Source organism: Paroedura picta, chromosome 2, assembly GCF_049243985.1.
Source record: "Paroedura picta isolate Pp20150507F chromosome 2, Ppicta_v3.0, whole genome shotgun sequence".
NCBI classification, from domain to species: domain Eukaryota; kingdom Metazoa; phylum Chordata; class Lepidosauria; order Squamata; family Gekkonidae; genus Paroedura; species Paroedura picta.
The window spans coordinates 111,689,930-111,704,397 of NC_135370.1; the positions used below are offsets into that span (position 1 = coordinate 111,689,930).

General features: G+C 42.7%; 1 protein-coding gene across 1 annotated transcript; it reads right to left on the reverse strand.

Annotated features, from left to right (window-relative positions):
• Positions 1–2,390: 2,390 nt before the first annotated feature.
• On the reverse strand, positions 2,391–12,255 carry LTO1 (LTO1 maturation factor of ABCE1). Its single transcript, XM_077322078.1, has 5 exons — positions 12,065–12,255; positions 9,603–9,708; positions 9,226–9,296; positions 4,938–5,055; positions 2,391–4,587 (listed from the first exon to the last, which is right to left on the reverse strand). The coding sequence occupies exons 1-5, from the start codon at positions 12,118–12,120 to the stop codon at positions 4,519–4,521; spliced, it is 420 nt and encodes a 139-aa protein (XP_077178193.1). The 5' UTR covers positions 12,121–12,255; the 3' UTR covers positions 2,391–4,518.
• Between the last annotated feature and the right edge of the window lie 2,213 nt (positions 12,256–14,468).

Sequence of the window (14,468 nt, forward strand, 5' to 3'; positions counted from 1 at the left end):
AAATGCATATTCATTAAACATGTTAAAAACAGATTTCAAGTATCAATAATCACAATATAAAAATAAACTAAATAAACAGCACATGCTAATAATGAAACTGGCTGATCTTGTGGTCAGAGGTTAAAACTACTTGTAATGATGGCAGGATAATAAACTTCAAATGTTGCCCTCACCATTATATTCCCCCTCCCATAAATCCCTAGTCTGCCTTTCTCCCCCTTCTCACAATGTATCCCCTGCTCTTCCCATACCAGTACATTTTGCTGCTCCATCACACGCTGCTGGCCAAAATTCTCGTGCTTCCTCAAACTGCAGCTTTCAGCCTTTACTGCATTATGCATAGAAGTGTTCTCTTCAAATATCTGCTTGATGCCATTTCTGCTGTTCCTTAAGCTCCTACTATATCTGCTTCATGCCTTTGTTGTCACTCTTTATTCAAATTTTAGACAGAAAGTTCATCAGGGTAGGAACATGTAGTCTTACACTCTGTAAAGCATTGTGTACATTGATAGTACTATATAAACAGCCAATGCTATCATGTCTACGCAAGAATGATTCTACTCTTGGATTCCTTTACCCAACAGTTATACCACATCAGGAGCATAAGCATAGAGCCTATTTAGTTGTTCCTATGGGATATCATTGGGTTGAGCAGCAAGATGTGTTCTTCCTAGGTGCACATAGGGGATGGGGATAATGGCATCCATGGAAAGGACGACTTGCCCTCTTAGCCATATTCCTCAAACATATGTAGCTCATCAGTGCACATAAAACTTTGAGTACATAAATGGTGCATCTCAGGGCAATTTCAGATTAGGAAAACAGCACAATGGAAGGGCTGAGCCCCTTCTCTTCACAGGCCTGCAAAGCACAGAACTATCTAACTGCTTCGGGGAAAACTCAAAGGAAAACATAATTTGTAGTTAGGTTCATTGAGTCAATGAGGAGCAGCAGCCAGTTTTCAATGAACCTCAGTACTTGGAAGGTAGGAAAAACCCATGACTGTCTGACCAATCTGCTCTTATTTGCAGGAAGTTCAAAAAAACAAAAACCTGCTAGGAAACACTGCACCCAGTAAATCAGCAAATCAATTGGATGATTTGCAAATTGAGCACTCTATACCTGCATGGCTGTTTAGATAGAGGCACCACCTAGGTGCCACATCTAACACTTTGCTCATACAAAGTAGTGCAGCAACTATCAATCATGCTTTTGCAGTCAGGTTATTGTATTTGAGGGATGGAGCACTTACCCCATCACTCCCCATTACCACACTTTAGTAAAACTGAATAGGTGTGCTATACTTACAGATGACAGACTTGAAGCATTTAAAAGGAAGCTGAATAGACCAAAATAAAAAGAGCACAGTCTCTTCAACCATCAGGTTCAGCAAGGATACAAAGAAAAATCCTCTCACCTTACACCTGCAATATCCTAGACCAGTCTTTCTCAACTTTTTTTTACCGTTGAGAAGCCCCTTCAGGCTTTGAGCAACCCCAGAAGTGGCATGATCATGCAGAATATGGCTGGGAAGCATAGATGTGTAAATGTCCACCTAGGGTTCCTCCCCTTATCCCATCCAGGCTCATCATTGGCCATTTAGGGGGGGGCATTTCAACATGACCATATATGGCCACACCACCTGGTAGATGTTTAAAAAATTAAAAAATATACATTAACTCCCACCCATTCAGAAAGCCCATCCAGGGTTGTCAAGAAACTCAAGGGTTTCACGAATCTGTGCCCTAAACAATGTTAATTAAGACATGCTAGAATTACTTGACGTTGCAGTAAAGTTCAGCATGACCTTAATTCTCTTAGTTTGGACTTCTCCCCATTGTTATGTAGGCTTATGTAGGCTTAGGTAAAGACAGCTTGTGCCTTCCTGATCAGAATCCATGAGCAAATATTTTTTCCTCTGGTCCTGAGACCTTATCATCTTTCCCTGGAGACACCCCCCCCCCGCCCCCATTCTGAATTTCCTGCATTGAGAGAACATTTGGCCATCCCTTGAAGTCCTGCTATCCCTTGATGTGTGACATTCTAGGCAAGTGAGAGATGGCAACCCCTTTGTTGTCCCTCCCTACCCATCACCTACTCAATTAAGAGCTTGAATGCATCATTCCCAGTGCTTGTCCTCACTGCTAGCTACAGATCTGAAAAGGAGTTTATGTGACATTTGAAAACCAGTGGCTGGGATTATTCGGATGAATTTTAAGTTCATTATTGCATTAATACTGTAGGGGTTTACCTGAAATGTATCGTCAGTTGGTCCGAAGATATTTGCCAGCAAGGGAGAGATCCCTGCTGTTAGCCAGAATTTTATTAAAATAATACCTCGTCCCCTCCCAAAAATCCATTTCACTGCAACAAGATATGGAACACTTCAGTTTTAGGATTTTTTCAACTGCTTTTTAGACAGTTCATTTTTATAAAAATTATAAAAATTAACAGGCCAACAATACTTAGATCCTTTCATTTCAGTTATATACCCTTGCATATGAGCACACACACACACAGCTGCAGATCAGCAATGCTATTTGTAAAAGTTTCTTCTAAGTTTCACTTGAAGTGTACAATTAAGGCTTTATTTTTCCTTGCAGATTAAATATTTTCTTTAAGCATATTCCACATGGTACTTTGGTTCATTTTCCATTCTCTTGCAGTGAAACCAAATCAGCAAATGAGTTAAGTTTAATCAGTTCTCAGACCAAAGGGGAGCTGTGTTAGTCTAGCTGCAGCAATAGAAAAGAATAAGAGTGTAGTGGCACCTTAAAGACTACTTTAGGTATCTGAAAAAGGGAGCGGTGACTCACAAAAGCTTATCCCCTGTCACAACCCTTCCTGCCTGAGCACAGCATCTCTGTACTAGTGCATCTACACAGGGTTCAACGAGGCCATATTCCCCCCTTCTTCTCATAAATGTGCATAGACAGTAAATGATAGCAATCCAGGAACCTATGCATCTCCACATTCCTGTTCAGCTTTCTCCTTACGTTTGATCAAGTGACTTGATCTCCAGAGTGGGACAAGAATCATATCCTATGGGTACACCCTGAGAAGAACGGCACATTCTGTGACTACAAGAAGCTCTTGTGCCAACTGATGGAATATAACACATGCTGTGTTAGAACACAATCCAATGCTGTTCACACAAAAGTAAATATATACATGGAATATCACTTCATAAGTAAGTAGTTAAGCAAACCTGCAGACAGGCTTGACTGTAAATAAGGGGCAAGAGTGAATCTTATAATGAAAGCCACAGATACGTGGGAAGATATTAGAATTTCAAACTCCCAAACCTGCTGGGGGCCTGGATGCATTCTACCCCCATCAAAAGCACTACATCTCACCATCTGGGGGTGGGATTAAGGAAAGTACATTGATACCTGCTTGCTTCCTTTTAGAGGTGGAGGAAACGTGACTCAGGGAGACATGTACCATGGGTGGGGACAGCACCAAAGTTGTGTGTATTTTTTGCTCTTTTGTGCTCTTATATTTTTAAAGCTGCTAGATTATATTTTCGAAAGATGCCTTACAGCTAAATGGTGCTCCTTCCAGGACACAGAACATATTATTCAAAGGAAAAACATTGGACTGGCATTTAGCAAGTGTTACTTCCTACAGATCAAACACCTATGAAGTGCACAATGCTGTAATGATAGATCTTCAGAGGCTACGCTGATTCATGAAAAAACACTCATGTATAAAATCTGACTCTTGACTGAGTTTTCACTACTATAGTGAATATATCAAAAGCTATGTTCAATTTATGGATGAAACCTTTTAAAATAGTTTCCTAAACATGTCTGAAAACTTAGTGGCATTGTTTATACTCAAAATTTCAGATTTAGGCTGAATTCAGACAACATGATAAGCTGCAACTGAATAGTATTTTGTTGGCCTTAGGGCACAAGAACAGTGTTGTCTGCTATATTCACACACTCCTATCACCTTCACTTGCATAAGGGAGCTTGAGTAGAAATTCCAGACTGGACACTTGAAGTATGAATGTACAAACCTGTGCAGGGTTAGTTTACTCTCCACAAGCTAGGATCCAAAATCTTAGCAGAATCCTGGCTTATGGGAAATTCACTCATATGGTCCTCTTACAGTTACACAACATGGTGAGTTGCAGCTTGATCATGGACATTTTCAGTCAAGCACCATACTAGAAAATGGGAGGATGCAAGGATGGAGGGGCACCCATGATCACAGCATGCCAGTTGTATTGGAGCCTGATACCAATTAATCACTGTTCCTTGTGATATCCAGATGACAATTTTCAAAATTAAATAGTTAATGAAGTTGTTAAGCAGGAACATAAACTGACATTGCAATTCAAAGAAGAAAAAATGAGATTGTGGAGGTAAATTTCTATTGACACCACTGCAGGGGAAAGAAATTAGCTTTCCTCTCTTTGGCAAAATCCTCTTTTGGACAAGTTGCCCTTTTTTAGGAGATTTAACCAGTTCTTAAATCCAGGTAAAGATTTCTTCTCCATTCATGCCGATTTCAAAATGAAAGTGCAGATCCTTCTTTAGTAAGTCTGAAATCAGATGGAATATGCAGCAGTGAACAGACCTGAAAAGAAAAAGTTGACATGTTGATTTCTTGTTTGTTCCTACCTTATCTGTCTATTTCTCAGTACGCAAGAGCTGATGTGAATCACAGCTCCATTTTGTTGTTCCTCTACAGGTTCTTGGGTGTGAATTTCACCACTGAAGTTAAATCACCAAGAGGCCTCAGACAAGCAATATTCTCTCAACCTCACTCCCTCATCCTCCATACCAGGAGAGTAACAGTGAAGTGCATTATTCTACAATCCTTGCTTATCTTCTAAAAGTGATAACGCTTGAATAATTGGCAAGTATTACTACTTTTATTACGAAGTACATACTCGTTTGATTCCATCCTTAAAATTGATTACCAACCTGTTTAAATCTTCCTCTGATTCTTTCCAGGTCTTCTTGAAGTTTGTCATAAGTTGGGTCCTGATGAGGAAATTTTTGGACCATTTCTATTAATGACTCCAGCACCTTTATTTTTTTGCTGCAAAAATATATAATTGAATAAGATAAAATTGAGTAAGATATCTCTGTTTGAAAGTTTTCAGTTCTCCAGGGAGTTCAGAGTACTATACTTGATCCCTGCTTCTATCATCACAACTATGAAAGAATGAGGTCCTTTCCTATCAGGAATGTCCAAATCAATATACACATTTACTAAATCTCTATTTAATCACAAAGAGAACGACCCAATAGTAGTCTACATACACCCATGGCATCTTGAAACAATAGCTTCAGTCACTCTGTTCCCTTTTACTATAGTCAATAATTTAAGGAAACCATTACCATATGACTATGCTAAACAGCTCAGAACGATTTCCTCACAGGCAATCATAACAGGGGTGGGGGGGGGAGTTCACAGGACATCCCTCTTTACACACGGCATCCTTTGCCCAGCGGGAAAAATTATACTCATATGCCCATATCCCTCCCTATGGGCTGCATAGGAATGGGGCTATGCCCAAAAGATTAGTATTCCACTTTACAATTGGAATCAGAACACCATGACATTAGCTATGCTAACTGATGCATTATTTTTTTGATGTTTTAAACACATTTCCTAGCTTGAGGTCCATAAATATCGTATTAGAATGCTCTGGATCTTTTAAGTGGCTTGCTTATTTTTAGCCTGTTTTATTTACTCTATACTGGTTTTACTACAATGAGATTGTGTGATTTGTTTTACGCCAGTGGTCCCCCAACCTTTTTATCACCGGGGACCGGTCAACACTTTACAATTTTGCTGAGGTCCGGGGGAGGGGGGTAGTCTTTTGCTGAGGGACATCACCACCGCATGAGCCCCTGCTCCACTTGCTTTCCCGCCGTCCACTGGGGGGTGCTGCCAGCAGCAGCTGCACAGTCCCACACCAAGGGGGAACCCCAGCCATGGCAAGGCAGCCCCCAAGGCAGCAGCCGGGGAGGAGGACAAGGAGGAGCCGCGGCCCGGTACCGACTGATCTACAGACCACTACCGGTCTCCGGACCGGGGGTTTGGGGACCACTGTTTTATGCAATTGTTTTATTGTCTTGACTGGGCTTATTTTATTGTTGTAAGCCTCCGGGAACAGAGCTGGAGAGGCTGCATACATATTTTATAAATAAATTCATTATCATACAATTCAGCTGTGACCCATGAAATAGCCAGATTTCAATGATTTGCATGTCACCACAACACTACATAATCATAGCAACAGTTCTTGTCTCTTAAATGGACGGGGATATTTCCTTGCATGTATTGAGAGAACAGAAGTCCAAAGTATAGGCAAGTAGAACTGATGCCCACTCCATTTTTTACTACACTAGCTTAGATATAATGGCACACACCCTACCACTTCACCCCGCAACGGCTGAAGTCTACCTCCAGTTTCAGTGGCTGTTCCTTTAGAGAAAAACCAAGAGCAAAACTAACCAAGCAAACACTTAAACTAGAAGTCCCATTAGGCTGGAGCAGGGCTTCAAACTTCACTGGCCATAGTGGTTAGGTACATGCCATTTATTTCATACACAACTGCAAATACTTGGCAAGCACAAGTATCAGACCTGCTTTAAGTCCCTTGTCATATGTTTATATTTTCTTTAAACTTTCAGAATGTTATTTTCGGTTGCTGGTTACCTAAGATGACCCAGTGTGAGAGATATGTGCCACATTTGCCTTGCACTTCCAAGGGCTGGCAGTCAGCAGAGGCCAACTGCCAATTGAAACCCACAAGTAAATGTCTTACTATAGCAAGCTGACACCTGCTGGAACAGCAAGGCTTCCTTTTGCTTGACATGGAGCCCAGAGAATGCTCATCTGTGAAAGAGCAATGATTCTCTCTTACATGTGACCTCACCTCACAAATGTTTAGCAGTAGATTCTGGCCAATTAAAAACCACCCCGTATTATTAGAGGGGAAAACAGAAAGTGTATCCACATAGCACTTATTGGCAGCCAGTTCTAAAATGCTGCACATATACTGACGGAATGCAGCCAGACCAGCCTCAAGTTAAACCTAGGGATGGCAGCAGCAGAAGAGTTGGTTCTTATATGCCGCTTTTCTCTACCTGACGGAGGCTCAAAGTGGCTTACAGTCGCCTTCCCTTTCCTCTCCCCACAATAGAAACCCTGTGAGGGAGGTGAGGCTGAGAGAGCCCTGATATCACTGCTCGGTCAGAATAGCTTTATCAGCCCAAGGTCACCCAGCTGGCTGCATGTGGGGGAGCACAGAATCAAACACAGCTCACCAGATTAGAAGTCCATACTCCTAACCACTGCACCAAACCGGCTCTTTTTTAAACACTGGCAGGGACTCATGGGAATTGTAGTCCATGAACATTTGGAGGACCACAGGTTGACTACCCCTGCTGTACCATCAAATTAACATCAAATTAACATAACAAACAAGAGACAACTGAACAAACTCAAATACATTCTTTTTCATTTTAGTGATTTTTAGAAAGGACCAAGGGTAATCACTGTATTAATCTATTCAGTATACACTTATACTAGCCCTTCTGCAAGGAACTCAGAATGGCATACATCAATCTCCCTCCATCTATTTTATCCCCATAGCAAACCTGTGAGGTAGGTTAGCCTGAGAGATTGACTGGCCCAAGGTCACCCAATGAGCTTCCACAGAACAGTAAGAACTGGAACCAGAGTCTCCCAGATACTGATTAGACACCACTAAACTAAGCTGCTTATTTAGCTGAGTATGCAAAATCAAAAAGGGAAACTGAAACCCAGTACACTAATTCAACGTATTAGTTTATTTATTTATTTATTCATTTATTTATATCTTTTATACTGCTCTTCCCTATGGCTTTGGGCAGTTTACATAAAACATTTTGGAACATTTACATAGAACACTATCAAAATCAATATAACAATAACAATAACATTTTATTGTTGGATACACACTATTCTTGGATAGCAAAGGTTGGATACACACTATTCTTGGATGCTTTAGGATGCTTAGGGCTAATCCTGCGTTGAGCAGGGGGTTGGACTAGATGGCCTGTATGGCCCCTTCCAACTCTATGATTCTATGATTCTATTCTATGAACATAACAACTGGAACAGTATTTCAACAATAACTTGTTGAACCTCAGTAGGTTCGATCTCTCAGTCTGGGGGGGACCTGTGTAGATGTTATGGGTCAGTCGGCCTCACCAAATGCCTGGTGGAAGAGCTCCCTTTTGCAGGCCCAGCGGAATTGTGGAAGTTCTGGCAGGGCCCTGATCTCTTCGGTGAGCTCATTCCACCAGGTGGGGGCCAGGACTGAAAAGGCCCTGGCCTATGTTGAGGTCCGACGTGCCTCTTTAGGGCCAGAGATCCACAGCCTATTGGAAGTGGTGGAACGTAGCGCTCTTCTGGGGGTATAGGCAGGGAGGCGGTCTTTCAGATACACTGGGCCCAGACCGTGCATGGCCTTAAAGGTGATTACCAAAACCTTAAGCTTAATACGGAATTCAACTGGGAGCCAGCCGAGTTCTTGGAGTATCGGCTGGATATAAGATCTCCATGATGTCTTAATGAGAATCCTGGCTGTGGTGTTCTGCACTAGTTGTAGTTTCTGGATCAAGGATAAGGGTAGGCCTGTGTAGAGTGAGGTGCAGAAGTCCAGTCTAGAGGTGACCATCACATGGATCACTGTGGCTAGGTGCTCTGGTTCCAGGTAGGGCGCTAGTAGTTTGGCTTGGCAGTATTTGGTATTAAAAACATGGTCATCATAATTTTAAAACAATACATTTCTAACTACACATGAAATAGACCAACAGAATGGGCCAAACGTGTTTCCACCCCGAGGGGTCTTCCTCAGTGGTCAAATTATTGTGAGGGCTGCACAAAAGGCTTGCTGGGTGGCAAGGAAAGATCTGTTAGGTGCTGCTCCAACTAGTCTTTCTAAAGTATCTGATTTGGAGCCACCTTCTAAAATATGTACTTTCTGAGGCCACCACTCTCAGCTTTTGCCCAGCTCTCAATCAAACTACATTCCCACGTGTGTCTTAGGCTGCTAATGCCTCCCTCATGATCTTCTGTTACAAAATTTTTACTTCATTACGTAACTGACTTTGAACCTGTACCCCCAAAATGCATAAACTATTCTAGAAAACTGAAACAAACCCATGAAAAGTGAGAGCATGGGTAAGCACTGGCTTTCTTTCATCTTACCTGTGTTTATCATCTGAATGTTTATGAAGCAATCTTAGCCACGTGATTGAAAAACCAAGGTATGATCCAATCTATATTTGGAGAAATATCAGTTAAATTTTTCGTTACTCCAGTAAAATGACTTACATTAAATGTAAATTTAAAAAATGCCCAAGAAATCCAACAAGGCACACACATTTCACTAGAGGACTGTTCAACTCAAATATAAATTATTCTGTATCACCATGAGCTTGTTACTATAGTACATATTCTGTATGGAGCTTGAATATGACCAACTGGGACAGCCCTGAAATGCAATCTGTGAATCCAACTTTATTATGTGCCTTAAGCATCACTAGAGTAATTACCAAAACACTAATTTTAGTGTCATTACGTACTTCTAAACCAATTCGGGCACCTTGTTGTATTCCATACTGTTGACCTTCCATGGCACCAGCATGACTTCCTTCAACATAGCCTTCTTGGTAGCCTTCACCATGAAATCTGTAACGAGAGAGGCATTCCTATTATTGGCTTTTTTGCCCAGCTAAATTGAAAAGCCCTCATTTAAACCATAAGCAAACAACATAAACTACATGAACTGCATTTTTATGTATGTGAGAGTTCCATTTAAGTCTAAATCCAACTCTCCCAACAGCCCCACCAGTCGCACACTACTGCCATATGGAGATCTGTCAAATGTCAAATGGTGGCTTGTTGGGAGAAAAGAATGTCAGTGAGCAGGGATTCCCAACCAGGGGTCCATGGATCCCCAGGGATCCACAGGAGCTCTAGAGGGGTCCACGGACTTTCCCTTCTTGGCTTTATACATTTGGCCACAAGCTAGGGAACTGGCCACCTCAGCCCAGAGGGATTGATGGGTATACCATGGATGTAAAAAACAAAGGGGGGGGGAGTTTGTTTTAAAGTGGTCTGAGGGTTTGGGCTTTCTTCTCAGCCACTGCCCTTCTTTCCAGCATATATGAGGCAGAGCCACCATAGTAATAGTAAAGTGGGGGGAGGGAGCAAAAGGAGGGTAAGGGTGGTGAGGTCACTTCCTGGGGAGGGTTGGCAGGGAGGCATGATCAGCTGATATCACTTTCAGGGATCCTCAAAGCCAGAAAATTTATTTAAGGGGCTCCTTCACAGTAAAAAAGTAGCTCTCTCCCTGTATGGGCCTACGGGAATCTGCTGGGACAGACACACACTGAAGCTACCTTCTGGAGAGTTGACAGCTCTGCCTGTGGGGGTTGGGGGAGTAGGAATGGAGAGGGTATCCTGCAGATAGTGATTTTACCACTATCTGGGTTTTGGTTTGTTGTGGGTATTGCTTTTATGTGGGGTTTTAAATACTATGTAAACCTCCAAAAGCCAGCTGGGTCTGAGAGTGACAGCTAACAAACAAACAAACAAACAAACAAACAAACGAAGTTAAACTAGGTTGCTGTAAAGGAAAGCAGCTAAAAAACCTTTGCCAACTTGTAAAGCTACACAAGAGAAGAAAAATTAAATTAAAGAGACAGTTAGTGAGGGACACTGGTAAAGCCTTCCAGATAATATAGGTTTTTGTTGCATGAAGAAGTCCTATAATTTTAAAAAACTAACATGATAACTCTCAAACTGATTAGGATTCGCTCATAAACAAGCATCTGAAAGCTTACTTTTAATTCAATCAATTTATGCAGGAAAGCATATCAAGGCTGATATTCTATACACATCGCAGGCATAGCAATATCAAAATTCGGTTTGCAGGATTCTATTTCTACAGCATACTAATTATGCACAATATACAGGGACTGGAGGATCATTGTCCATGGGGTCACAACGGGTCAGACATGACTTCGCAACTAACAACAAGAAATACAAAGTCAAATAAATAAAAAAAACTTGTCCAGTTTTTCTGTTCCTTTGTTTGCACCTCTTTCCTTCTCAACAACTTGTTTTTAACTAGCATATGAAACTCACCAGACTCGGGAATATTCAAATTGTTCACAAAACATTCCTCTAAAGTAAGGCAGCCCTGGGATACATTTTACAGACCTATTACGATTGAAAACAGAACTGAGCCGATCACTGAACAAGAACCAACACAGTACTTTGCTTTTTTTGTAACACAAATCACCAGTGTTTCCATTTTATAGATTAAGGAATGGGGAAAGAAAATAAGCCCCAGACTCTCGTGAGTTTGTAAACGAGCATGATTCCGGGTTGTCACCTCAGGGTTCCCTATGTCTTTTAGGAACAGCAACCCAGGCAGCAATCCTTCACGCAGAAACTTCCTCTGCTAAAATAGATTGTGCGTCCAGAAAGTCTGAGATGCAGCTAATAATGCCAGAAAAACTAGGAAGCATAAAAACGGCAGCTGTTGTTCTTCTCAGCCATTGCCCTTCTTGTAGCTGCGCTACAAGATTCTGCATTCCCGACGGAGGCCAGTGGACTCAGCAGCAAGATCTCAGGATGAATGAGCAGATTACATATGAAGTTGCTGTCTATCTCCAGAGCTCTTCAGTGACACGAAAGAGCTCTGGCTGCATGAACTGTCCCGAAATACTTTCTGCACCTAAAACATCCGGCTCAAGGCCTCCCCGCGGGGAGTGCGACGAGGGAGACGGATAAGATGACCTCCAGACCTAGCGTAAGGCCCACTTGAATGCCAGGGCTCGCCCGCCTCCGCTCGGCCCGAAGCTCGCGGGGTCTCACTCACCTCCCCGGGCTGTCGCGAGGATAAAACGAGGCGCGAGCGAGCCAGGCGGGCCACCCTCGGCGACCTCAAGGGCGCAGAGGTCCTCCCGGCCCTTCTCAGCTCAGCTACGCGGGCTCCCCACCCGCCTCCTCCCGCGGTCGGGCTCGGAGGCCGTACCTGGCCTCCGCCATCACTATGACATCAAACGCGTCCGGCTCATTCGCCTCGGCCATCTCAGCCCTTTCCCGCCACTGGCCTCTCAGGTCACCGCCATCGGGGGCCCATTTCAAGAAGGGACGGCGCGCCGTCAGGGCCAACGCAGACCAGCGTCCACGGCGCAGACTCCGAAGGGCGGGAGGCTTCCTCTGTCGTTGAAGGGCTGAACCGCACGCTAGGGGGCGCTCCGAGGCTGTGCGGCCGAGGGCCGAAGGGCTGCCCTTGCGTCTTCCCAGGCAGTCCGCTAGAGGGAGAAAGGAGTCCGTGCGAAGGCGGAACTGCAGGCAGAAGAGCGCACGCGCGCACCCTGGAAGCAGCCGCGCTTTTTGCGTCCGGTCTGCGAGGTGTGCAGAAGCGGCCAGCGCCCATGTGGAGTGTGGCTTGGCTCCTGAGCTCTGAACAGATACGGTTTTGAACCCTCACCGTTGGCTATGCAGCACTCCTCCCTTGCCTCTCCCCTCACTTTTGTTACTCAACAGACGTCCGCACTGCAATACGTTGTCAGCGCCTCAAAGCACGCACTTTTTGATGGGCCGTACTAAAACTGGGGACAGCGACTGCCCATAGACAATAAATGACTGCCCATAGAGAGTACATACTTTAATGGAAAGCACGCCTGCCCACAGGAAACAAGGCAAATCACACCTGCCCATAGGAAATAGTGGAAAATATGCCTGCCCAAGGAAATAATAGAAAGCTCGCCTGCCCATAGGAAACAAGGCAAAGCATGCCTGCCCATAGGAAATAATGGAAAGCACGCCTGCCCCTATTGAATCATTAAATGCACACTTGCTCTTAGGCAGTAAGATTTATCATAGGTTATTATAGGACATAAGGGCTAAAATGGTTGCTTATTGTAGTAGAGATGAATATGTGTTTGATTGATGATGGAAGCAAGAAATTAAAAGTCTTGAACAATCTGTTGTTCTTCCTTATTGTCAGCCTTTAAGTTGATTAATTTCCCAGTAGTCATTACTTTTGTCTTCTTGATGTTCAACTGTAGTTATGCTTTGGTGATCTCTGCTTTAACTGTCACCAGCACTAATTTAAAACTTCAGTCATTTCTTACAGTAGCGTGGTATCATCACCATATTTTACTTCCTTCCACCAACTTTCTATGTAATCCAGTTTTTCTTATCATACAATCTGCATATAGATTGGAGAGATAAAGATTTAAAATACATCTTTGTATAACATCTTTTCCAATACCAATTTGTTTCTTCCTATTCTGAACTAACAGTAGCCTCTTGTCAAGAGTACACTTTGCTCATCAAAACAAACGGATGCTGTGACACATCAATTTCCTTTAAAACCAACCATAGCTTTTCTTGATCAATATATCAAAAGCTCTGCTGCAATCTCTGATTTACTGATTTCTTCTGCAATTATTTGTATGCTGCAGCATCTAATGTAGATTTGCAGTATAATCTCTAGTTACTCTTCATTTTCTGAATTCAACATGAACATCTGTCATTTCTTGTTTTATGTAGGGCCTTTGTTGTAAGATTTTGAGTATCTCTCTACTGTGACAGATTAATTCAATGTTCCAATAGTCACTGCAGTCTTTGATTTCTCCTTTTTTAAAGAATTTGAAATGTATGTTGACTGCTTCCAGTCTGCAGGAGATTATTTTTCCAAGTTCATTATGGAAACCATCAGTTTCCTGATTCCTCTGCAGAATCCCATGACTTACAATGACTCATTAGATGAGCTGGTTGATGACTGGCATAACTGGCTATCAACAGCCATCGATGAGATTGTACCCTAATGCCCTCTCTGCCCCCATCTCAAGCAAATGCCCCGGTTTACTGGGGAGTTATGCAAGAAGTAAGAGCTGAGATGGATAGAGTGAGTTTGGAGGAAGACTTGTGATGAATCTTCAAGAACATCTTAAAATATGCTTATGAGGATCTATGACATGGTAATGGCCATGAAAAGAGAGTTCTATGCAACTTCTATTGCATCTGCAAGTTCATGTCCAGCACAATTGTTTAGGGTGATTCGGTCTCTTACCACCCTCAAAGAGGGGCATGCAAATTATAGGCAATTAGCAGATAGCTGAGAGGCATTTGTGAACCACTTTGCAGATTTTATCTCTTTTTCTTCTCTCTTATTTATATACTGCCCTCCCTGAAGCCTCAGGGCGGTTTACAATAAAAAACAATGATACAGATACCTCAGTTTATAACAATAATAACAATAAACAACATTATGGAATGATAGAACAATGGGGAGAACAATATCAATGCGTATTGATGGCCCAGTGGGATGGGCGACTCTGCAGTGATGGTTGTAAGTGGTTCGGGTCAATCTCTACCAAATGCCTGGTGGAGGAGCTCCCTTTTGCAAGCCCTATGGAACCTTT

Coding starts and splice junctions, on each gene's coding strand:
- LTO1 (XM_077322078.1), bottom strand. CDS start 12,120: ATGGCCGAGGCGAATGAGCCGGACGCGTTTGATGTCATAGTGATGGCG. Junction 9,709..12,064: donor ATAGTGATGGCGGAGGCCAG/GTACGGCCTCCG, acceptor CTCTCGTTACAG/ATTTCATGGTGAAGGCTACC. Junction 9,297..9,602: donor GTGCCCGAATTGGTTTAGAA/GTACGTAATGAC, acceptor CTCCAAATATAG/ATTGGATCATACCTTGGTTT.